General features: G+C 43.5%; 1 protein-coding gene and 1 pseudogene across 1 annotated transcript; one reads left to right on the top strand and one right to left on the bottom strand.

Annotated features, from left to right (window-relative positions):
* Nucleotides 1-2,684: 2,684 nt before the first annotated feature.
* LOC121991043 lies at nt 2,685-20,153 on the bottom strand. The gene is made up of 3 exons (XM_042545073.1): nt 20,036-20,153; nt 3,605-4,483; nt 2,685-3,496 (listed from the first exon to the last, which is right to left on the bottom strand). Exons 1-3 carry the CDS (start codon nt 20,151-20,153, stop codon nt 2,685-2,687), a joined length of 1,809 nt encoding a protein of 602 aa, XP_042401007.1.
* On the top strand, nt 3,913-3,984 carry LOC121993378 (annotated as a pseudogene).
* Nucleotides 20,154-26,423: the final 6,270 nt, after the last annotated feature.

Here is a 26,423-nt window from a genome sequence, read left to right as displayed (position 1 = left end):
ACATGTACGAACATATACTATTTTTGATGATTTTTATTTTCAAATTTTAGCCTATTTAGGATTTTTAAGATTTTGAGTTCGTTCTTTTAAGATTTCTTTATTTTATTATAATTTAGGATTTTAAGTCTATATAAATAATTATTTGGATTGATGTAAAAGAAGTTTTTTGGATTAATAATTGATCTTGTCCGGAATCTGAGTCAGATGAAGGCCTGGTGAGCTGGTGCGGGCGTTGACGGTCGGGGGTTGGGGGGGCGATTGAGACACTTTTCTCGTATATTCTTCCGAAAAGGGACTCCCACGTGGTGCTGATGCTTGAGCCGATGGTATCTGAGCTCTGCGCACACTCAGACAAGCACACAGGCATTAGAGGCCAGAAACTTGGGAAAAAGTCCCCAGAGCAAGCCCTCCCACGCTCAAGTCAAGTACCTTTTCTTCAGAAGAACAGTGTACAAAATGGAAAGAAAGTAGAAGACAAGTGCGAATGTACGAGAGAGCGTACCTGCGAAAGGGTGAGGTCCTTCCTTTTTATATGACAGTGCGTACCTTCTGGAGCCTGACTGATGCTAGAGAATGTCGAGTGTCAGAACTTGTCCGGTGATGGAGGACACGTGGCATCCTCTTATAGCATAAAGGAAGGTTCCATTCACAGGTGATGGCAGACCGTTGGAATATTCCCTGACACTTGGCAGTTATTCTCTGACAGACGGTTATGATAACCTTGTTGTCCTGTAGCGCCTCCTATTTTGATCGAGTATGAATAAAGCAGCTTTGAATGATCAATCGGGCGTATCATCTGGCCCCAACTATGGGGGTCAGGAGCTGTGGATAGATCATCTAAGGGCCGACCGGGAGTGGACCGCCCAGGAGTTAGTTGGCTGAGTGCACTTGGCTCCAGTACAATCATGTTGCGTGTTACGCTTCTGCAAGTGCACGGATACGTCGTCAGTAATAAAAGATTATCGATCCCATGAGGATTGATTATAAGCACTAGCGATTGTTCATGTAGAATTAGCTAAACTACCAATGGTTGTAAGTGAACTATTTTTTTAGAAGAAAAGAACTTGGGAAGTAGATGTGAGAACTGGCGAGAGAGAGAGAGAGAGAGAGAGAGTTTCACTTGGTTTGGGAAGAGCTCTAGGAGTTCGGTTTCGTTGTGGTCATAACTAATGTATCATGTTTTATCCTTTCCTCATTGTCAATCAACATGTACTCGTCAGAAGTTATAGCTACTACCCTTAAGCACTAAACAGAGAAGGTCCCTGTGAAATCCTGTTACGGTTAACCCCTGTCACTAGGGCACCTCGGTAGATCACAAGAATGCAAACCTAATCGGTATCATTAAGGATAGAGATAGGGGGTTAGTTTGGTTTCTTACTTCCTTGTGGAGGAATTACCTTGCCTTTCGAGGGAGTATTCTAGATATCCGTGAACGGGTTACCCCTGTCACTAGGGCCCCTCAGGTATACGATCTAAGATCCTCTCTTTACGAAATTAGCAATCCCAACACAATCAATTAATACGACATGACAAACAAGTCTTATGCATATCAAATTGAAACAAGACAAGCGTAATCATTCAATGAGTGAAAGCATAAGCATGAATCTTTCCTCCTATCGTCCGAGATCTCACGGCCGTGTCAACCGACACGGCCCGTGCACTCTTCTCCTCAAGTAGCTTTACACGGTCGTGCTAGATCCGCACAGTCGTGTATTGTTCCTTCTCTGCAAAGGCCACACGACCGTGTGGGTTCACATGGCCTATGTCATTTCCTCCTCTGCCAGCTTCGTATGGCCGTGTACATTCACATTGTCGACTCCCTTACGCGCGTAGTGTCTCGCTCTCTCCCTTTTTGACCCCTCCGACGCTGCCACACCCATGAAACGATCACGGCCAACTCGTGGAGGCTAATGCACATCCTGAAAACAAAGATCCAAGAATAAAAATACTAGATTGAACTAAAATAGAACGATAGGTGGATAACGAATTAAAACAAAACCCTTGGGTTGCCTCCCAAGAAACGCTTGTTTTAGGTCTTTAGCTCGACCCCGTATCAGTTAATGTGGACTAAACCCATGGAAGCACGACTCTCCTCCTAGGGTTAATGCTCCAGTTTGTGCCTTCAGTTTCAGTCGTGTAGGACAAATATACTTTTTATTGCTTGTTGGGGATGACCTCTTAAGTTTTGCCGAATCATGCATCATGTCCGGCGGCCTCCCATGGAAACTGCATTCCTCAGCTTTTTGTATATTCGACTTGTTGGCATTTCCCTGAAAAGAAGAGATGCAATTAGGAGAATCAGATAAATCAAATTCTAACCTTTCTTTACTGATCTCCAGGGATAACTTGTGATGTTTCACATCGATAAGGGCTCCAGCGGTGGCAAGGAATGGTCTCCCTAATATGATTGGGATCTTGAGATCCTCCTCCATATCCAGGACAACAAAATCTGCGAAAATGATGCATCCACCTATCTCTACTGACACACCCTCCACTATACCCATTGGGTATCTACATAAATGGTCAGCCAATTGTAGTTCTATAGTAGTAAGTTTGATGTTCTGGAGTCCTAATTTCTTGCATAACGCGTATGGAAGTAGGCTGACACTTTCTCCCAAGTCGCAGAAAGCCTTGTGTATCAGCTCAGAGCCAATCTTACATGGTATAGAAAAACTTCCTGGATCCTAGAGCTTCGGGGGAGTTTCTGCCGTGAGAAGAGCACTGCACTTCTCCATCAATGCTACAGTCTCGAAGTCGCCCTTCTGTCTTCTGTTAGAAAGAATACCTTTTAAAAATTTGGCGAACTTCGGCATTTGGTGCAGTGCGTCTATTAGATGTACTTCAATGTTGATTTCTTTAATCTTCTTAAGGAATCGGTGGAACTCTTTATCTTTTTGGGATGTTATTAGCTTTTGAGGGAAAGGAATCGTCTGACTTTGTGGAGAAAGTGGAAGAGTCCCTTCAACCTTCTTGGTAATCTCTTCCCTATCCTTGTTCTGGACTAAATTAGGCATGAGAGGAGAGAACTCTTCTTCTGAATCAATTCCTTTCTGAGCACCCATTTGGGGATCTCCTAAAGTCCATCTGCTCCTCAGCTTAATGCGGTTACAATGTTCCACTGAGTTTATGTCGGGCTTTCTCGGAAATGCTCCCGGTGCTCTTGAAAAGGACTGGGCTATTTGAGCGATTTGACTATCTTGCATCTTTTGATGCTTTTCAGAATTCTCCATTCTTTGATTCAATTGCTTGATTTTATTCTTCATCACTTTTTGATCCAAGAGAGCTTCTTCAATCATCTTTTCAATTCTGGACAGTTGTGAAGGTTGTTGTTGTTGATAAGTCAGTAGTCCAGATTGGTGGTTTTGTTGCCTAGGTTGGTAGCTTGGCTTTGCTGGTTCTTGATCTTGATTTCCCCAGCAAGAAAAATTTGGGTGGTTCCTCCACCCAGGGTTGTATGTGTTGGAGTAGGGATTGTTTTGCCTTTGGTTATAATCGACTATCGCATCACATTGTTCAAGTTGATGTATTTGTGCTTGTATTTGCCCTAGGGGGCAAGTATCTTGAGCATGATCCGAACTTCCACAAGTTTCACACACACACACACACACTATTGCATTGGTTGTGTTATTCCCCATGGTCTCAAGCTTCTTGGTCAGAGCATCCAGCCTTGCGGGCATGAGCATGACTGCATCTACGTCAAATTTTCCTGATGCTTTTATTGGATTCTCAAAAAAAGAACCTCCAGATCTTTCGGTTGCCCATTGATGATGGTTCTGGGCCACATTCTCTATTATGTCTTCAGCTTCATCAAGACTCTTGTTCATCAACACCCCTCTTGCTGCAGAATCAAGGGACAGCTTCGTGTGATAATTGATTCCATTGTAGAATGTGTGTAGCACTAACCACTTCTCGAGGCCATGATGGGGGCACTGTCTTAGCATACTCTTGAATTTGTCCCATGCTTCGAATAACGATTCTGAGTCTGCCTGTTTGAAGCTTGCAATTAAATTCTTCATGTGTGCAGTTTTACTTGGCGGGTAAAATTTGTCCAAAATTTTTTGCTCACATTGCCCCCAAGATGTAATGTTGTTTGCTGGTAAAGAATTAAGCCACTGCTTAGCTCTATCTTTCAGGAAAAATCTAAAAAGAAGTAACCTTACTGTTTCTGGAGGGACCTCGTTCACTTTCATAATACTACAAATCTCATAGAAAAGCTCCAAGTGATGATTAGGATCATCATGCGGTCCTCCTCTAAATTGATTTTGCTGAACCATGTGGATCACTGCAGGCTTGATTTCAAAATTGTTTGCTTTAATTGGTGGGCGGGTGATGCTCGACCGAAGCCCTCGTGCATAAGGTGCTGCGTAGTCATTCAAAAGCTTGTCAGCCATTTCTGAAGTTTCTTGTTCTTCTTGGAGTTTTTGCAAGTTTCTTCTCCTCAAGAAAGTTCTATCAATTTCTGGATCGAACGACAGAAGTTTTCCTGAAAGATTAGCTCTTCACATGCAAAAAAAAAAAAAGATATTGAATAATCCAAGTGCAGAATAAAAGAAAGTGTTTATATATATATATATATATTAATAAAAATACAGAAAGTATAGTGAAATAAAGAAAACAAGGTCTAGTCTAATCCAATATGATTATCACTAATGTTATAGGCGCAGTTCCCGGCAACGGCGGCAAAAACTTGTTACACTTCCGCAAGTGCACGGATACATCGTCAGTAATAAAAGATTATCGATCTCACGAGGACTGGTTATAAGTGTTGGAGCAATCCCGATGGTCCACGGGACCATGTGTTTTGGTGTTTGGGCAAAGGGTTTAAGTTAGGTTCACCCTTGTATTTGATATGTGTATTTGAGTTGTGCAGGTTTGCAGGATACACATGTGACTCAGGTTGATGGCTTCGGGTCCGGTGAAGGATGGAGCATCCGAGGGACCGTGGACAAGACAGCGAGGACAAGAGCCAAGGGAAGCGACTTCGAGGCATACGCGAAGGATGGCATTGGGGACGAGCCGCGGGCTTGAATGCATCCGAGGGACGAGAGCCAAAGGAAGTAGGCTTGAAGGCAAAAGGTCAAAGCTGCAAAGGAAGAATCAAGTGAGTCATAAGGGTGAGGGTACGAGTGCACGAGAGATTGTACTCGGAGTAAAATCCTAGTTTTTAGGGTTTTACTGTAGCAGTACTGTAGCAGTACTGTAGCAGTACTGTAGCGCTACTGTAGCAGTACTGTAGCAGTCGACTGCATGTTTTAGCAGTCGACTGGGGCAGTCGACTAGCAGCGAACAGAATGTGTGGAATCGAGCCGTTGGGATGTAACGGTCGAATTTCCACAAAGGGCAGTCGACTGCATGTTTTAGCAATCGACTGGTAGGCGGGGTTTTCCAACCCGTGGCCTATAAAACCAAAGCTTGGGGGCTTGGTTTGAGTTGACGAAATAGAGGTGGTTAATCTCTATTAGTAGTCTACTTGTGCCCTAGCGTCAAAGGAGCTCTTGTGAGGGTTGTGGTGAGGTTTCTCCACCCACAAGGAGGTTTGAGCTAGCCGGAAGTTTTCCGGGGAGTAATCCACCGAAGGATCGGGATCGTCCACCTTACGGACAGCCGTGGAGTAGGAGCCCTAATCTCCGAACCACGTTAAACAACGTGTTAGCTTGGTTTGCATTTCTTATTCTTGTCTTAAGCTTTCTTTGTATTCATATTTGTAGTTAGTATTAGATTTCCGCTGCGCATACTAACAATAGTGTATAAAGCGAGTATTTGGGGGCGCCGTCTATCCAACCCCCCTTCAAGCCGGTAGTCCGATCCCCAACAATAAGCACTAGCGATTGTTCACGTAGAATTAGCTAAACTACCGATGGTTGTAACTGAACTATTTTTTGAGAAGAAAAGAACTTGGGAAGTAGATGTGAGAACTGGTGAGAGAGAGTTTTACTTGGTTTAGGAAGAGCTCTAGGAGTTTGGTTTCGTTGTGGTGATAACTAATGTATCATGTTCTATCCTTTCCTCATTGTCAATCAACATGTACTCGTCGGAAGTTATAGCTACTACCCTTAAGCACTAAACAGAGAAGATCCCTGTGAAATCTTGTTACGGTTAACCCCTATCATTAGGGCACCTCCGTAGATCACAAGAATGCAAACCAGATCGGTATCATTAAGGATAGAGATAGAGGTTTGGTTTGGTTTCTTACATCCTTATGGATAAATTACCTCTCCTTTTGAGGGAGTATCCCAGATGTCCGTGAACAAGTTACCCCTGTCACTAGGGCCCCTCGGGTATATAATCTAAGATCCTCTCTTTACGAAATTAGCAATCTCAACATAATCAATTAATACGACATGACAAACAAGTCTCATGCATATTAAATTGAAATAATACAAGCAAAATCATTCAATGAGTGAAAGCATAAGCATAAATCTTACATCATAACCTATCCACAACTACTCCCTAATCCTAGAACAAAGAATCTACTCCATAGACGTAGGGGGAAAACCCAAAGACATAGTATAATTAAATATTCAATCCCTAGACAAGAAGAGAGAGGGAATAGAGATGCTTATTCAATGATGTCGAGTGATCTTTGGATCCAATCCTTTGCTTCTGGAGTTGATGCGGTGATGGAGGTGATCTCGGATCATCGAACAGAGGTCCTGGATGGTGTGGAACGACACCAAGGTGTATCTCTCTTTTTCGGCTCTCCCCCCTCCAAGGGGAAGGGTTAAGAGCCCTTTTATAGGCTAGGGCACAGGCGCCGCACGACCCGTGCCACGACCTTGCGAGATCCGCACAGCCATGTCTTCCTTCGATTCTGGTCGTGAGGCACGATCATGTAAGGTCGCATGACCATGTGCTGCTCTCTCTCGGGAATGGCCATACGACTGTGTAGGGTTGCACGACCGATGTCAAGTGGGTTTCTGCTTTTGCTCTGATGCGTCGACAATCGCCGTTTTCGCTCCAAAAGTTATCCCTGTCAACACAAAACCAAATAAAGAGCAGATCTCCGACAAAAGAGTAATTAATACTAAATAAACAATAGGAGAGATGATCGTGCGAAGAATATATACAAATAAAGCAAATGAATGTACGTTAAAACATGCATAAACGATCATAATATCTACACACATCATTGCGAAAACCTGACTAGCCAGATTCCAGCCAAGCATTCCCCCGACTGCCCACTCAGGTGTCCTCGACCTAGAGTTCCGATCTGTGAGAACTCGATCGGGAATTAGGTGGCTGGCGTCGTCACCCGATTTTACTTCCTATTTCCATGCCTGTTGACGGCCACATCCTCTTGACTTCTGACTGTCATGTCCCCTTAACTTCTAACTACCACATCCCCTTGATTTCTGACTGTCATGCCCCATTGACTTCTGACTACCACAACCCCTTGACTTCTGACTGTCATGCCCCTTGACTTTTGACTGTCATTCTTCATTAGACCCCGCCATCACGCACCGTATCACAAGTCTCCCACCCAAGTCTAGTCGAAGGAGGCTCAAGTCTGACTGACTAGACTCATGCTCCAGTTTACTTGTTGCACCATTCTGTTCTTAAATGCTGCATATTTTCCCAACTCCTTGGCTAGACAACCTAATTAATTACCCAATCAACCTTGAGAGAAGACCCCCATAAACGCCTTAAAGCTGCCTCTTCTCGCCTCCCTCTTTAAAAAGACTGAGTTCCCCCGCATCATTGTAATTTTCTTGTTAACTTCTTTTGACTATGGAATCCCCCCTAATCCTGATGAGGTGTCATCTTTACGCAAGCAACTAGCCCATATAACTTATCTATTTGCCTACAAGGATACAAATTTAGCCGAGATGATGCAGAGATCTTCAGTCTTCTCTCTGCCAAGATATGGAGGAACTCTGGTTAGCCACTAAATCTCGGATTTGAGCGGAAGTAGCGTTAAAGCAGAAAGCTTATGCGGATTTGGAGAGCCAGGCTCAATTTCTGATCTATCTAAAAGAGAACCATGCTGCCTCCATAGCCCTTCTTCAAGAAGAGAACCGGCTCAAAGATGAAACTATTACTCAGCAGCGTTGTATTATTCAATTCACCAAGGCTGAGTTAGCTCAGGCGCGATCTAACTCAGGGACACCTTTCTCGTATATTCTTCTGAAAAGGGACTCCCACGTGGTGCTGACGGGTGATGATGCTTAAACCGATGGTACCTGAGCTCTGCGCACACTCAGACGAGCACACGGGCATTAGAGGCCAGAATCCAGGGAAAAAATCCTCAGAGCAGGCCCTCCGATGCTCAAGTCAGGTACCTTTTCCCTAGAAGAACAGTGTATGAAGCGGAAAGAAAGTAGAAGACAAGTGCGAATGTATGAGAGAGTGTACCTGTGAAAGGGTGAGGTCCTTCCTTTTTATATGACAGTGTGTACCTTTTGGAGCCTGACTGATGTCAGAGAATGTCGAGTGTCAGGACTTGTCGGGTGATGGAGGACACATAGCTGTAGGGGATCGGTCGGCCGACTTGAAGGGGGGTTGGATAGACGGCGCCCCCAAATCGATTGATCTTCCTACACTTGTTAGTACGCGCAGTGGAATATACAAAACAAACAAGCTAAAGGAAATTAAGCTAAAGACAAGAAAGAATGCAAACCAAGCTATACGATCATTTACGTGGTTCGGAGATAAAGCTCCTACTCCACGGTGTGTCCTTGAGGTGGACGATCCCTATCCGTCGGTGGATTACTCCCCGGAAGACCTCCAGCTAGCTCACGTAGCTCCTTGTGGGTGGAGAAACCTCACCACAACTCTCACCAAGGACTCTTTACAAGCTAGGGCATAGGTAGACTACTAATAGAGATTAACCACCTCTATTTAGAGCTGTCAGACGGGCTAATCCATGGCGGGGCGGGTCGGCCCATGACGGGTTAACCATTTGACGGGGCGGGGCAGGCCAACCCGCCAACTTGGCGGGTTGGAAAATTTCCAACCTTACCCATTCTAAGACGGGTTGCGGGTTTTGCGGGCCAACCCGCGGGCCTATCAAAAATTTTTAAAAAAATTAAAAAATATTTCATATCTTCAACATTTTACTTCCAAAAAGTTTTCTACAATTAAATGTATACATAAACATGTATTTTAAATATAAATGAACACAAACGAGTACTTATGTTGGATGAAAAGTACTATTTTTATTTCAAAATTATAACAAAGAAAGATAATAAATTGGCATAAAACTTAGTTTACATGTGTTTTTCAACCCGCGGGCCAACCCAAGCCTGAGCGGGCTGACCCGCGCGGGTCGTGGGCCTAGGCGGGTCGGCCCACGGTGGACTTGGGTTGATAAAATTCCAAACCAACCCGCTTAAATTGTTTGGCGAGACGGGCCAACCCAACGGGCCCAACCCAAATTGACGGCTCTACCTCTATTTCGTCAATTATAACCAAGCTCCCAAACTTTGGTTATATAGGCCGCGGGTTGAAAACCCCGCCTACTAGTCATTTGCCAAAACATGCAGTCGACTGCTCTCTGTGGAAATTCGACCGTTACATCCCAACAGCTCGATACCAGTCGACTGCTAAAACTTGCAGTCGACTGGTGCAGTTGACAGCTAAAACATGCAGTCGACTGATCCACACTGACCGAATGAACAGAACCATTCTATTCACACCCAGTCGACTGCTCGGTCGATTGCACCAGCTGACTGCTAAAACATGCAGTCGGCTGTTACAATAGCGCTATAGTACTGCTACAGTAACACTACTGTAAAACCCTAAAACTAGGATTTTACTCCGAGTACAATCTCTCGTGCACTCGTACCCTCACCCTTATTGCTCACTTGATGCTTCTTTGCAGCCTTGACCTCTTTCCTTTAAGCCTACTTCCTTTGGCTCTCGTCCCTCGGATGCATTCAAGCCCGCGGCTCGTCCCAATGTCATCCTTCGCGTATGTCTCGAAATCGCTTCCCTCGGCCCTTGTCCTCGCCGCCTTGTCCACGGTCCCTAGGATGCTCCATCCTTCACCGGACCCGAAGCCATCAACCTGAGTCACATGCATATCCTGTAAACCTGCACAACTCAAATACACATATCAAATACAAGGGTGAACCTAACTTAAACCCTTTGCCCAAATACCAAAACACATGGTCGCACGGACCATTGGGATTGCTCCAACAATCTCCCCCTTTTTGATGTTTTGGTAATACGTTTAAGTTAGGGAAAACAATAGCAAATAAATATGCTAAAACAAATGGACTTACGTTGCCAAGACTACACACTTGGACTTACACCGCCGAATGAACTTACGATGCCAAGGCTACACACTTGGACTTACAACGCCGAATGGACTTACGATGCCAAGGCTACACACTTGGACTTACAACGCCGAAACAATGCATCATGCATTGGAACCTATCCCAAGACTCCCCCTACACCTATGCTCCCCATTGAGCTAAGAATTTTCCCACAGGGATTTTTAAGAGCCTATCCCAAGGCTCCCCCTACGCAAAGGCACTAAGGTTTTCCCAACTAAACCTTACTTCTCCCCCTTTGCCTAACATCCAAAAAGCTTTCAAACAATATCCTAATTGTTGAAAACTTATCATCCAATTGACCCTAAACTCATGTATTTATCCCCCATGGATCCCATACATCTATACGAGCTGACTCGGTCAAAATCCAGTGCTGAAAACACTTTCAGACTGGTATTAGTCGACTGAAAGAAGTACCAGTCGACTGTCCTCATGAAAACGAGCTTACAAAGACATTATGTGCTAAAAAATACTGTTACCAGTCGACTGGTAACTGTACCAGTCGACTGGTACACTATTCATGAAAAAATCAACATTTTCTGGCCAACTTCAGAAATGTGCCAGAAATTCCACAGATCTCCAAAAATTCTCAAATTTTGTGGAGAGGTCTATTATATCAATGTCTACTTGGGAAAAATATATACAAAAATATATTTATCACAAATCCCAAGATTGATACAAAATACAAAACTAGCTAAAGAGTTTAATTAAACCTTGACCTAAAGTTCTAGTTTTGGCTTCCTCTTGATGTATTTGCCCATACTAACCGACAATGCATCCCTGACATTGGTTTATATGACATCTATACATCCAAAATCAATTTTCATGCTATATGACCCCAATTATCATATTTCTTGCATGAAACATAAACCAATTGTGCCAAAACCCTAGGTTTGAGACTCAAGTCCGTCTCCAAACCACTTGGTACATTCCATTGCTTGTCTAGACTCCCAAGTAAAACCCCCTTGAGATCCATTGGTCATGGGTATCAAATTGACTCTTTGAGCTCCCCCTAGAGCTCTTAACCTTAGTCACCTCCCTAGGTGACTTATCCACAGTGGCTAGGTCACATCGGTGCACCTCCGGTGACACTTGACCTACAAATTTAACCTTTTTAACCTTGGACACCTTGTCCTTGGTTAGTTTCTCCATACCTTTAAATGACTTTTCCTTTCCATTTATTGGTTTCTCCTTACTATAGTCATATGCAACCCTAGCATAAGACTTTCCCTTAGCCTTGGAGACACTAGATCGGTATCCCAAACCCGATCTATCATTGTTGGGTCTTTGACTACCCAACACCATACCTAAACCCTTAGATCCAACATTGAATCTTTATTTCTAGGGTTTTCTCCAACTTATCAAGCTTTGCCTTCAAAGCTTGATTTTTCCTTTCTAGGTTCCTAACCCTAGAATCAACATGTCCACCATGGACATTCCTAGACCTACCCTTTCTAGGCATGTGTCTCCCCTTCTTGGGATTAATGCCTTGGGTTTCCTTAGGTCTACCATTTCTAGATTTATCATGAATAGACATCTTAGGGTTATGATCTACAATTACCCTATTCCTATCATGATATTTGAAACCAAAATTTTGCATGGGTAAATAATAAGAATTATTTTTAGCATGCATGGAGGAATTTAAATTTGACTTCAAATTTAAATTAGGGTTTACCTTACCCTTTACCTTTGGAGCTCCCCCTTGACATGAGCCTCCATTCTTCCTCCACTTCTTTTCCCACATCCTTAAATGCCCCAACTTTTTGAGCTCTCTCTTCCTTGGGAATTTGGTGTGGTAGTGCCCTATTTCACCACAAGTGAAGCATTTAATGTGCTTCTTCTCCTTCTTCTTCTTGGCACCATCATTCCTACAACCCAAATTAGTATCTAAAATAATTTGAGTGAGTTTAGGAGTTACCTTCTTACCCATTGGACATCTACTTTGGTAGTGTCCCCTTTCATTGCATCCGAAGCACACAATGTGATCTTTTGACTTTACTTCGGTGGAGGTGCTCACTAGGTTGACTTCTTCCAAGATTTCTTCTTTTTCTTCTTCACTTGTCTTGGATTCTTCTTCAACCTTTGAGGATGTAGATGCTATATCTTCCTCATCCACACTTGTGCATGGCCTTTCTTCATCCTTTTCCTCAAATGTGACCAAATTCACTTCCTCTTCTTCTTTTGATGTTGAATTGGTCTCCACATCCGATTGATCCTTCTCTACTTGAGCTTCTTCATCCGTTTCTTCAGATTTTTCCTCCTCTTGTGTAGACAAAGGTTCTTCCCATGGAACCTTCTTTATCTTGCTCCACAAATCATGGGCATTCTCATATTCACCTACACGACTCATCATGTCATTAGGTAAAATATCAATTAAAATCGATATTACCTTTGAATTTGCCTTTGACTGTGAGGTTTGCTCCTCCGTCCAATGACGCGGTTGGAGTCTCTTTCCCTTCTTGTCCTTCAGAACTTCGAACGGCTCTTGGAGCACCATCATGGTGTCCCGATCCGTGTTGAATAAGACCTCCATCTACATCATCCAATATGTGCAGTCCCATAAGCCACCGCCTTCAAACTTTGGCGGTTCTATCAAGCCGGTCATCTTTGCTTCCTCGGCGGTTAGTCCGACAGAGAGCGGCCTCGCTCTGATACCACGTGTAAGGGATCGGTCGGCCGGCTTGAAGGGGGGTTGGATAGACGGCACCTCCAAATCGATTGATCTTACTACACTTGTTAGTACGCACAGCGGAATATACAAAACAAACAAGCTAAAGGAAATTAAGCTAAAGACAAGAAAGAATGCAAACCAAGCTACACGATCATTTACGTGGTTCGGAGATAAAGCTCCTACTCCACGGCGTGTCCTTGAGATGGACGATCCCTATCCGTCTATGGATTACTCCCCAAAAGACCTTCGGCTAGCTCACGTAGCTCCTTGTGGGTGGAGAAACCTCACCACAACTCTCACCAAGGACTCTTTACAAGCTAGGGCACAGGTAGACTACTAATAGAGATTAACCACCTCTATTTCATCAATTATAACCAAGCTCCCAAGCTTTGGTTATATAGGCTGCGGGTTGAAAACCCCCCATACTAGTCGACTGCCAAAACATACAGTCGACTGCTCTTTGTGGAAATTCGATCGTTACATCCCAAAGGCTCGATACCAGTCGACTGCTAAAACTTGCAGTCGACTGCTAAAACATGCAGTCGACTGATCCACATTGACTGAATGAACAGAACCATTATGTTCGCACCTAGTCGACTGCGTGGTCGACGGTCGACTGCACCGGTCGACGGTCGACTGCACCGGTCGACGGTCGACTGCTCCAGTCGACTGCTAAAATATGCAGTCGACTGCTACAATACTGCTACAGTAACGCTACAGTAAAACCCTAAAACTAGGATTTTACTCCGAGTACAATCTCTCGTGCACTCATACCCTCACCCTTATGACTCACTTGATGCTTCTTTACAGCCTTGACCTCTTGCCTTCAAGTCTACTTCCTTGGGCTCTCGTCTCTCGGATGCATTCAAGCCCGCGGCTCGTCCCAATGCCATCCTTCACGTATGCCTCGAAGTCTCTTCCCTCGGCCCTTGTCCTCGCTGCTTTGTCCACGGTCCCTCGGATGCTCTATCATTCACCGGATCCGAAGCCATCAACTTGAGTCACATGTGTATCCTGTAAACCTGCACAACTCAAATACACATATCAAATACAAGGGTGAACCTAACTTAAACCCTTTGCCCAAACACCAAAACACATGGTCGCACGGACCATTGGGATTGCTCCAACATTAGCATCCTCTTATAGCCTGAAGGAAGGTTCCATTCACAGGTGATGGCAGACCGTTGGAATATTTCCTGATACTTGGCAGTTATTCTCTGATAGGCGGTTATGATTCCTTGACCTTGTTATCCTGTAGCGCCTCCTATTTTGACCGAGTATGAATAGAGCAACTCGGGATGATTAGTCGGGCGTATCATCTGGCCCCAATTGTGGGGGTCAGGAGCTCTGGATAGATCATCTAAGGGCCGACCGGGAGTGGACTGCCCATGAGTTAGCTGGCTGAGTGCACTTGGCTCTAGTACAATCATGTTGCGAAAACCTAACTAGTCAGATTCCGGCCAGGCATTCCCCTGACTACCCATTCAGGTGCCCCCGACTAGGAGTTTCGATCTGTGAGAACTCGACCCGGAATTAGGTGGCTAGCGTCGTCACTCGATTTTACTTCTTATTTCCATGCTTGTGGACTGCCACACTCTCTTGACTTCTGACTGTCATGCCCCCTTGACTTCTGACTGTCACGTCCCCTTGACTTCTGACTACCATGCCCCCTTGACTTCTGACTGCCATGTCCCCTTGGCTTCGGACTGTCACGCCCTATTAGACCCCGTCATCATGCACCGTATCACAAGCCTCCCCCAAGTCTAGTCGAAGGAAGCTCAAGTCCGACTGACAAGACTCATGCTCCAGTTTACTTGTTCCACCATTCTGTTCTTAAATGCTGTATCTTTTCCCAGCTCCTCGGCTAGGCAACCTGATTAATTATCCAATCAACCTTGAGAGAAGAGCCCCATAAACGCCATAAAGCTATCTCTTCCCACCTCCCTCTTTAAAAAGACTGAGTTCCCCCACATCATTGTAATTTTCTTGCTGACTTCTTCTGACCATGGAATCCCCCCCTAATTTTGATGAGGTGTCATCTTTGCGCATGCAACTAGCCCATATGACTCAGCTACTTGCCTACAAGGATACAACTTTAGTTGAGATGACGTAAAACAGAGATCTTCAGTCTTCTCTCCGCCGAGATATGGAGGAACTCTAGTTAGTCGCCAAATCTTGGATCCGAGCAGAAGTAGTGTTAAAGCAGAACGCTTATGCAGATCTGGAGTGCCAGGCTCAATTCCTAATCTATCTAAAAGAGAACCATGCTACCTCTCTAGCCCTTCTTCAAGAAGAGAACCGGATCAAAGATGAAACTATTGCTCAGCAGCGTCGTATTATTCAATTCACCAAGGCTGAGCTAGCTCAAGCACGATCTAACTCAGGGCAAGTAGATAACACAGAATACTTTTGTTCGAGGTGTCGGTCGGCTACTGACGCTAACATGGACTTCTGATTAATTTAGATATCCCAGTTGTGAAATAAGAGCTTGATAGGTGTTCCCTGTACTCTATTAAATAAATGCAAATCTGGTTGGGATCTAGTTTCTATTCATTTCCCCCCTTTTCTTTTGGCCCTTCTTTGTTGGCTAATAACATGCCTGGGACTTAAGAGTGCAAAAGGCTGACCTGTGAGTCATAAAGCGTGGTAGTTGTTGGAATGTATACTAAAAGTCTAGCTTTTTGTATAAACATTTATTTAGAAATAAGAATCACATTGGTCAAATGTCTACATTTATGCTATGTGTAGTTATCCATTTAATTTATATTATAGATAACATGGTGTGAGGAGACACACAGAAGATCATGTTATCAGATCCTTATAAATTATAAATAGTAGCTCACAACCAAGATGGAATGGATAAACCATTGGAGTGGTTGTAGTATAATTTGGTATTAGTTTATCTAGACTATAAAATTACACTAGTACACTATGAGTGTATTGAGCAGGACCATTTGAAGTAGTTTCTTTTTATACTGACTATATAAGAGAACAAAACCTCTGTTATTATGAAAGTGCATGCTCTTAATCATGATATAATAACAAGCACGTATATTTAATATTTATTTCTTTAATTTTTCAAAGGGTGTCATTTAGCTCTTTAAATCAATAGGTCCGATAAATTGAGAAATGATATTATTTATATGGTGTGTTGTTGATTATAGAATGAAACTGTGTCCTAGTAATCTAGGTTGATGATGTCCCCTTGAGGAGCTCATAAGGATTGTCATATAAACCCTGCAGGTGGACCTAGTCTGGCATGACAATGAAGTTGAGTGGTACTACTCTTGGAGCTAGATATTAATTAAGTAAGTTGTCAGTAACTCTTTTAATTAATGGACATTCAATATCTTAAACACAAGGAGATTAATGCACTCATAATAAGGAGCCCATAATGTAATTTAGGATTGGTGCGATAATTCAATAATAACTCTTTAGTGGTATGAATTATTATTGATGAACTTGAGTTGGGCGTTCGGGGTGAACACAGGAAGCTCAAGCTCATCGGGAGATCAAAACCAATTTCTTCTCTCGATCCCTGTTGTAGCCTCTATAAAACCTTTTATCCACTAAGTCCACTTCTTATCCAAGTAATGGGCCAGACACAACCTTACTTGGAGTAAGGGGGCCGACCAAGTATAGGCTTGGAGCCCAAGTAGTGGCCGGCCAAATCATGCTTAGTGTCCAAGCATGGGGCCGACCACATAGGATTAAAGGAGATTTTAATTTTTGTTAAAATTTTCCTTTTATAGCCATTCATGAAAGGGATTTAAAAGAAAAATTTTATTTTTAAAATTTCCTTTTATAGTCATCCTCATGGTTTTAAAAAGAGAGTTTTAGATTTTAAAATCTTTTCTTTTATAGCTATCTACAAAAGATTAAAGAGAGATTTTAAAATCTTTCCTTATTTGTAGTTGTCTTTAATGTTTAAAAGAAAGATTTTAATTTTTGATAAAACTTTCCTTTTATGTAACCATGATTTAAAAAGAGAAGTTTTAATTAATCTTTTCTTTTTTGTAGTTGTCTACATGTTTTAAAAGAGAGAGATTAATTTTTAAAACTTTCCTTTATTACCATGTACAATAGGAAATTTAAAAAGAGATATTTTAATTATTATTAAAATTTCCTCTTTTAGAGGGAGGTAACAAATAAAGAAGTTTTAATTATGTTTAAAACTTTCCCTTTTGTAAACATCATGGTTTAAAAGGAAGCTTTAATTTTTGTTGTAAATTTTTTTCCTTTTTAGTATACCATGATGTGATCGGCCATAAGAAGATTAAAAGGAAGTTTTAATTAAACTTTCCATTTTTTACCAAGACCAAGGATTATAAAAGAGGGAGAGAGGGTGCCTCATGGATAGACAACCTATTCTTATTCTCTCTCTATTTCCTTGGTGGCCGGCTATGCTCCTTTCCTTTCTTCTTTCTTGTGGCCGGTGACACCACCTTCATCATGTCACCTCTTTTGCTTCCTTAGGACCGGCGACATCAAGGGTTGCTATATCCTTGTGGCCGGTTGCTTGGAGAGGAAGAAGAAGAAGAGGAGAAGCGCTTGGTGGTCGGTTGCTTGAAGGAGAAGAAGAAGAAGGAAATTTCCTATTTTGGCATCCCTTGATGGCTCAAGAGTCTTGGAGAAGAAGAAGTGGTCCCGGTGGAATTCATCTTTGTAGATCATCGCCCACATGACGTCTAAGAGGAGGTGAGGAATACAACAGAAGATCAAGAGGTCTTTAGCTACAATGAAAGGTATGACTAGTTGTCTTATTCCGCATCATACTAGGTTTCTTTGTATGGATTTTGAAATACCAAACACAAGAGGCTATCGATTTTAGGCAATCAAATTTATGTTTCAATTTTGTGTTTCTTTTGTTTTTTGATCTTGTGATTCGATTGTTCTTAGTGGTTAAACCTAGGGTTACTATAAGGAGATTAAATATTGAATTTGGTTGAAAGACTTTGTCTAGGAAGTGGTGGATGATCCCATACCCAAGAAGGCCTAGTGCCTCGCCATGTTTAACCTGGAAGCCGATCTTTGACATAAATATTTAATCAACTTTGTAACATGAGTGGATTTGGATTAATAATGTTAAGCATCATTTGCAATCCAAGTCTAAACCTCTAAGAACAGATAAGTTGAACTTGGAATCAATAATGTTAAGTTCTGTTTGCGGTTCCAAGTTTAATTTTTAAAGAACACAATAGGTTGTTAGGAAAGGTTCGGGACTTGTACAAAATTTTTGTACAGGGGAACCAGTACGATATTCTGAGTAGCAACCAATAGGTAGTGTGGTGTTGAGAGGATGAGAGTTTGAAGCCTTATAACTCGCGCTGGGGTGAGAGTCTGGAATCCCGACCGAGAATGGATCCGAATTTCTGACCAGGAGTGGATCTGGAGGTCTGACCAGGGGTGGACCGGGAGACTAGACCGGGAGTGGATCTGGAGGTCTAACCAGGAAGAGATTTGGAGACCTGACCGGGAGTGAGATCTGGAGGTTTGACCAAGAAGAGATCTGGAGACCCGACCAAGAGTAGATCTGGAGGTCTGACCAGGAAGAGATCTGGAGACCTGACCGGGAGTGGATTTAGAGGTATGACTAGGAAGAGATCTGGAGACCTGACCAAGAGTAGATATGGAGGTCTGACCAGGAAGAGATCTGGAGATCTGGAGACATGATCGAGGAGTGGATATGGAGGTTTGACCAGGAAGAGATCTGGAGACCTGACCGGGAGTGGATCTGGAGGTTTGACTAGGAAGAGATCTGGAGACCTGACCGGGAGTGCATCTGGAGGTCTAACCAGGGGTGGACCTGGAGACCGGACCAGTCCGTGATCCAGGTGAATAACCTCTATGACTTGAAGGGATCGCGCTTGAGGACTTAGCTTAATGCACCTGCAATCATAAGGTGCAATGGATAAGGCTTTGGCCAAATTTAACTCTTACCCTGATCTCAAGGAGGCGTGAAGGCACCGAATTTGAAGCGCCCCTTCCCGCCACCTTCTTCTTCATTTCCTGAGGCAACCGCATGGAATTTTCAATCTCCGAGGTCTGGTCTTCACAAGGTAAGGCACTCCTTTTCGCATATCCCCTTCCATGATTTCCTTGTCACTTCCATCATAAATGCCCTTTCCTCGGGAGATGACACGTGCCCCACTAACTTAACTCGCCATAATATGCGACACACGCTTTTTGCACGTAACCCCAAATAGTTTCCGCTTCTTGATATGATGGCTGATGTGTGACACACCGTTTCAGTTGTTCGGCTCACTTTTTGATGCTTCCTAAGGATTTTTGTTTAAAAACCCTAAAGGTTGTCCGCCGTTGTTTATTATCGCTTCAGCTTCCTTCAGGTTTCCTTCTTTTTCTTGCTTTGCTTGCTCGCCTCCTGCCTTGTGCATTTCCTTTGTCTTTCGTAAGTACTCTTTCTTCTTCCTTTCCTATCCCTTTCGATCTTGCAATGGCTGGTGCGAGGGAGGTGCCCTGGTATACGTATTTTTGCTCCGATATGGATAATAGTGATATTAGGGTAATTCGATCAAGTCTGGAACTTTCTGAGGCCTACAAGCTTCGTTCTCCGGGGCTGGATGATCATCCTTCCTCCCCTCCATCTAGTTTTGTAACCTTTTTTAAGGACCAACTCGTTGGCGATCTTCACTTTCCCATCCATTCGTTCTTCTCTTCTTTGAGCAGGTATTTTGGTGTGTCGTTGTCCCAATTCACCCCTAACTCCTTCCGAGCCATGTGTAGACTTGTGATCCTGTGTCGCCTGTATCAAATACCCCTGACCCTACAGCTTTTGCACCATTTTTACACCCTCAGGCACTCGGAGCTGGGTGTTTTAATGGTGTAGTTTAGGGTTGGTCACAAATATTTTGACGGAATGCCTTCTTCCAACAAAGGTTGGAAATCTAGATTTCTTTTATGTCCAACTACCTAAGCCAGCATCTTGGCCAGCTGAGTGGCGCTATAATCTTTCCACTCCCTTTGAACTACGCAACCACCAACATCAACCCTCCTGTCATACAACATCCGAAAAGCTGGAGGAGGTGCAACTGCTGCTCCCTTTTCTCCTGTGAGAGAGCATGTTACATACTTTTGGCCTCAACCCCATCAAGACGCCTTTGGGCGCTCCTTTCAGTAAGATCCAATACCCGCACTTCTTGGTTTTCACTAACTAAGGTGTTTTCTATTAGTTTTGCAGAAGCAGCCATGTTTCACGCCTACACCGTTGATTCTTCCCGGCTGCCCAGTGATATTCTACAGAAATGGGGCAACGATATTTTAGAGAGACACGAGGTTTCGCATGCTCCGTAAACCAGCGCCTCAGCGGAGGCTTCCTCTCAACCATCCGAGAACCCAGAGGCCCTTGGAACCGAAGATACTGTGGAGGAGAGGGCTCCCTCTCCTCCTCTAGAGAAACGCCTGTGCCTCCAATGTAAAAGGAAGAAGATCATCCCATCAGTTCAATCGTCTCCCTCGAGGCTCCCTCTATCCTCCAAGGCCAAGGCGAAGACCCCGGCTCGGGTGACTCCTTCTCCAATAACAGAGGTTGCGGGTTCCCCCATTCCAGTTTTTGTCTCGGAATAGACCATCTCCCGACCTGGCAGACCCCAACCCGACAATGCTGGACAAGGAAATCAGTAGCCTGGCCACAACCAGGAGCCTGGCCACAACCAGGAGCCTGGGGAAGCCCGAGAAGAGGAGAATAGGGAAAACACAACCATTCGCGAGATCGGTATGATCTCAGGGGGGGCCACAGATGGAGACTTCGCTAGGGCTCGGAAGTCTCATGAGTGACACTTGGAAATACATGCGATAGGATGTGTTGGATCGAAATCGCTAGAGGGGGGGGGGGGTGAATAGCGCTCATGGCTTTCACATTTGTTTCGGAAAACTAAGAGTAAATTCAACGGAAAAGTAAACAATACAAAACGCAAACACCAAGGATTTTTTACTTGGTTCGGAGCTTGGGGCGACTCCTACTCCAAGGCCCACACTTGTTGAGCGTTTACTTTAGGAAATCGCTATAAGTTTGCAAGAGTATAATTTTAGAGTACAACAATTAAGTATAGTAAGAAAATATACCAATAACTTTTAGAATAGGAAATTCGAAGCTTTACGTTGTCGGTGTCTTGCTATAGCTTGATCGGGTGGTTCTTTGAGCAGTGCACGAAAGATGGATCGTGTTTTCGTTGTTGTTCCTTGCTGCTGCTCGAGACCTGCTTATAAAGCTCATGGAGGGCACCTCCAACACCATAGAGGGCACCCTCAACCCCGCCAAAAATGCAGCGTCGATAAGCCTTGACTTCTTCGCGGCTTATCCTCCTGAGGGCGCCTCCAACTGCATGGAGGGTGCCCTCGAACTGCGTCCAGGGTGCCCTCAAGCTCTATGAGGGCGCCCTCTGCTCAAGCTCCATGAGGGCGCCCTCTGCTCAGCGTCCAGGGCACCCTCAAGCTCCATGAGGGTGCCCTCTGCCCTGCTGCGCGGAGGTGTTCAACAAATCTCTTGAGGCACACACTCCAATTCATTTCCTGCAAAATACGTTAGTACAACATACCCCTGCAGAACAAAGTTAGAACATAATAAGACATAGAATTTGATAGTCATCGGACTATCCGGTTCTGACTTCGAATTCCTGATCGGAAACACTAGGTCGAACCGACACCTACTGTTTCCTCATCGGGGAACGCACCCTCACCTACTCCACTCAGGAGAGTTTACCTGCTTCCAGTTGATCCTCTAGACCAACTTGACTTTTTCTCAGCGCCTGAGACTCCAGGACTTTCCGCTGGATGTTCGCTCCACGACCCGCCCAGTCTTTCACCTAGTTCGCGACACCAGGACTTTCTGTAGGTGCAACGGAGGCCGGCAAGAGAGGGTGAATTGCTGAAAACAAAAATAAAATATACCCTCCTCGGATTTCAACTCAATAAATAACAACTATATAAATAAAATAGGAAAGTAAAGTAAAATAGAAAAGAAACAGGGATTTAACCTGGTTACAACCAAGGAGGTTGTTAATCTAGGGCAATGAGAAGCGCACTAAAAAGAATCTCCTTTACTGAAGGCGGAGAAGCCTTTTACACTTTGGAAGCTTAGAACTATTGCTAGGAATGACTACACAATTGATTTTTTGAGTTGTTGATTATTTCCTAGCTCCAGGAGCCTTTATATAGGTCATGGAAATCCTATCTCGAGGGTCCAAGGTGCCTTCAATATGGTTTAAGGCGCCTCCAGCTCGGTCAGCGTATAAAACTTTATCCGCTGCGCAAACGGTCTGTTCGACCAGGCTTAAGGCGCCTTCATTAGCCTTGAGGGCGCCTTCAAGCTGAAGGCGCCTTCAAGGCAGGTTGAAGGCGCCTTGAGCTGTTTATCCAGCACAGCTTCTTTTTCCAGCTCTTTTGCGTTGGCTTCCTATGCTCCGTTCTTTTGGGTGATTGCGGCCAACCGAAATAGGGCTCACCCGAATCCAATTCCCGGCCTTCTCCTCGAGCAGCCTTCCGTCCCGGCTTAACGTCCCTCGAACGCCGCACACTCTCTTCACGCCCACCGGAGTACTCTTCCGCAGCTCTCTCGTCCTTCGGACGCACCGAGCCTGTCGGCTCCTTTCCCGTGTCGTCCTTCTCGCTAGCTGCGTCTTCCGCTCGACTTCTTGTGCTCCTAAGCTCCTGCACACTCAGACACAGGGATCAAACACAGCAGGACCTAACCAACTTGGTTGATCACATCAAAACACCCATGGGGACCAACAATCTCTCCCTTTTTGATGTGCATCAACCCAAGTTCAAGTTAGGGTAAAAATAGACAAAAAAATAATTTTAAAAGAAAATTACTAAACTCACATATTAAGCATTAGTTTGCAATAAATAAAATTACAACACATTTTAGAAAAATATTAAAATTTTAAACTTTCTAACTCCCCCTTAACTTGTAACCTTTCTCTCCCCCTTTGATCACAGCAATAACGGGGTGATAACTCAAAAAATATTTTAGAAAATTTTTAACTTTAGATAAAATTTCTATTTAATAAAAATGATATCTCAGAAAATTGAATTTTTCAAAAAAAATTTCTAAGTAAGAATGAGGTTTTTGAAAAAAAAAATTTCTAAGTCAATTTTTTTTTTATTTTCCAAAAATTTTCCAAGGAAAAATTAATTTAAAAATAATTCTTAGTAAAAATATCTGAGATTTAAAGAAAGAAAAAAATCTATGACTTTTTCACAATAATTTCTAAGTCAAAATCGATTTTTTTTTGAATTTTTCAAAAATGTTTGAAAAACTTTCAAAGCATTATTTAATTCTTGTTTAATACTTTTTCAGAAAGTTAATTAAATATTTTCTTTCAATATTTTAGCTTCCAGGTCATGGCGAGGCACTAGGCCTTCTTGGTTATTGGAGCAACAACCACTTCCTTAGACAAAGTTTCCATAAAAAATTTCAATGTTTAATTTTCTCACTGCAAGCTTTTAACTAAAAGTGAAATTTAAACTAACAAAGATTTTGGAACCCAATAAAGGTTCCTTCCTACAGGGTTGGTCAAAAACTTAGGGGGTACATGATTTTTGGGAACTTTTCTAAGTTGACCCTGGTGTTTTCTAATGTACTAATTTAATTTTCCATAAATTCTTAATTTTGATTTAGGAAATTTATTTAAGCATGCATCATGATATTTCAATTTCTCAATTTCAACTTTTAATTTCCATTTTCTAACTTTAAATTATCATACATTTCTACTGGACATGCTTTTACAAGGATCAATTTCAATTCACTATTTTCTTATTCTAATTGATCTAATTCTTTGGACAGAGATTTGATAAATTTAAAAGACTGAGTCGGAGTTAGATTGCATACCTTACTTACCTGATCTGGTGACGCTCTCCCTTCACTGCTGCTCTCTTCTTCTGAGGTTCCTCCCCCTTCATCGATGCTCATCTCTGAGCTAGACGTTTCTTCTAGCTGATGGTTGACCATCAGTGCTATCCCCGAGAATTCTTCGACTTCTGATTCAGAGGACGACGAATCATCCCACGTGGCCTTTAGGTTGTGTTTGGGTTGAGCTGGATTTTTGCTCCTTTCCTTATCCTTCTGTTTGCTCTTCAATTTTGGGCAGTCCTCCTTGATATGCCCTTCTTCGTTGCAGTTGTAGCAACGAATTATTCTTTTCTTTCATTGATGCCTCTGCGATCTAAACTTATTAGTATTAAAAAATTTATTGAAGCGTTTTATCAGTAATGCCGCTTCAGATTCGTCGACCGAGGCTTCTGAGTCAGAACCGTTTATTTTTGCCTTTAAGGCAATGTTCTGACTGGTCTTCTCCACTCCATTGGGCTCTGCAACTCGAGATTCGTGAAGTTCAAAAGTAGAAAACAATTGTTCTAAAGTACTTACCTCGAAGTCCTTAGAGATGTAGTACGCATCTACTAAGAAGGCCCAATCGGAAGTTCTCGGAAAAGTGTTGAGCGCATACCGGATCGAGTCCTGGTTCGTTACTTCTTCTCTAAGGTTGTTGAGTTGAGTTATCAGCTCTTTTATCCTCGCTTGGAGTTGTGCTACCTTCTTGCCTTGGTTCATCCGGAGGTTTGCCAACTAGGTCCGGAGGATGTCGCGCCTCGCTAGCTTTGCTTCGGAGGTACCTTCGTGAAGCTCCAAGAATTTTTCCCAGAGATCTTTCGTGGAGTTGTAGCTTCCGATCCGATTTACCTCCTGAGGCGGCAAAACGCTGAGTAGGTGGAACTCAGCCTTCCCGTTGGCGACGAAATCTGCTTGTTCCTTTTTCGTCCAGGTGTTTTCCTCCTTATCTTTCGGAACTGCATAGCCATATTTTATTATTAAAAGAATGTCAAATTTAGTTTTAAAAAATACCTCCATTTTGCGCTTCCATGTGGCGAAATCTCCGTCAAACTTTGGAGGATGGATATTTACTCCGGCCATCGTCTTGATCATTGTGCTTCAGTCGGCGGTTAGTCCTTCTGAGATGGTCTGGCTCTGATACCACCTGTAGGTGCAGCGGAGGCCGACAAGAGGGGGGTGAATTGCTGAAAACAAAAATAAAATATACCCTCCTCGGATTTCAACTCAATAAATAGCAACTATACAAATAAAACAGGAAAGTAAAGTAAAACAGAAAAGAAACAGGGATTTAACCTGGTTACAACCAAGGAGGTTGTTAATCCAGGGCAATGAGAAGCGCACTAAAAAGAATCTCCTTTACTGAAGGTGGAGAAGCCTTTTACACTTTGGAAGTTTAAAACTATTGCTAGGAATGGCTACACAATTGATTGCTTGAGTTGTTGATTATTTCCTAACTCCAGGAGCCTTTATATAAGTCCTGGAAATCCTATCCCGAGGGTCCAAGGCGCCTTCAACAAGGTTTAAGGCGCCTCCAGCTCAGTTAGCGGATAAAACTTTATCCGCTGTGCAAACGGTCTGTTCGACCAGGCTTAAGGCGCCTTCATCAGCCTTGAGGGCGCCTTCAAGCTGAAGGCGCCTTCAAGGCAGGTTGAAGGCGCCTTGAGCTATTTATCCAGCACAGCTTCTTTTTCCAGCTCTTTTGCGTTGGCTTCATATGCTCCGTTCTTTTGAGTGATTGCGGCCAACCGGAATAGGGCTCACCCGAACCCAATTCCCGGCCTTCTCCTCGAGCAGTCTTCCTTCCCGGTTTAACATCCCTCGAACGCCGCACACGCTCTTCTCGCCCACCGGAGTACTTTTCCACAGCTCTCTCGTCCTTCGGACGCACCGAGCCCGTCGGCTCCTTTCCCGTGTCGTCCTTCTCGCTAGCTGCGTCTTCCGCTCGACTTCCTGTACTCCTAAGCTCCTGCACACTCAAACACAGGGATCAAACATAGCAGGACCTAACCAACTTGGTTGATCACATCAAAACACCCACGGGGACCAACACTTTCCACTTAGAGTCCTCGACTCTAGGACTTTTTCCCGAAGCCCTCGACCCGCTAAGACTTCCCGCCTAGAGTTATCACCCCCTAGGACCTAGGGTTACCTCCTCCTAGGGTTTTTCACCTGCCTAACTGCAGCTAGGACTTTTGCCTAAGTACACTTAGGACTTTCCTACAATCTCATTTAACTTGTTAGTTAACAAAACAACTTAACTTTCGACCCTTTGACATAATCAAAACACAGGTTTGACTGTTGGATGCTTCCCGCACCAACAATCTCCCCCTTTTTGATTATGGCAACACGGTTCAAAGTTAAGTAAAACATAACAATAGATAAAGTGTTGGTCCCTTTGGAGGCCGACAAGAGGGGAGGGGTGAATTGCCCTACAAAATAAAACTCGAACATTTCTCGGATTTCAACTATATCATAAACACTTGTAATAAAAAGTAGAGACTAAGTAAAGAAATCATACACCAGAGATTTACTTGGTTTGCAATCAGAGGATTGCTAATCCAAGGAAAGTAAGCGCACTATGATCTCCTCTGGGCGGAGAAGCCTCTTTACAACGTTGACAGCACAAATG

This window comes from Zingiber officinale, chromosome 6B (genome assembly GCF_018446385.1).
Source record: "Zingiber officinale cultivar Zhangliang chromosome 6B, Zo_v1.1, whole genome shotgun sequence".
In the NCBI taxonomy this organism is placed as follows: domain Eukaryota; kingdom Viridiplantae; phylum Streptophyta; class Magnoliopsida; order Zingiberales; family Zingiberaceae; genus Zingiber; species Zingiber officinale.
Note: the sequence above shows the minus strand (reverse complement) of the source record. Positions and strands in the feature narration are given on the sequence as shown.

Coding starts and splice junctions, on each gene's coding strand:
- LOC121991043 (XM_042545073.1), bottom strand. CDS start 20,153: ATGGCTGCTTCTGCAAAACTAATAGAAAACACCTTAGTTAGTGAAAAC. Junction 4,484..20,035: donor TGATGGGGTTGAGGCCAAAA/GTATGTAACATG, acceptor CTAATCTTTCAG/GAAAACTTCTGTCGTTCGAT. Junction 3,497..3,604: donor CACAACCAATGCAATAGTGT/GTGTGTGTGTGT, acceptor GTGATGCGATAG/TCGATTATAACCAAAGGCAA.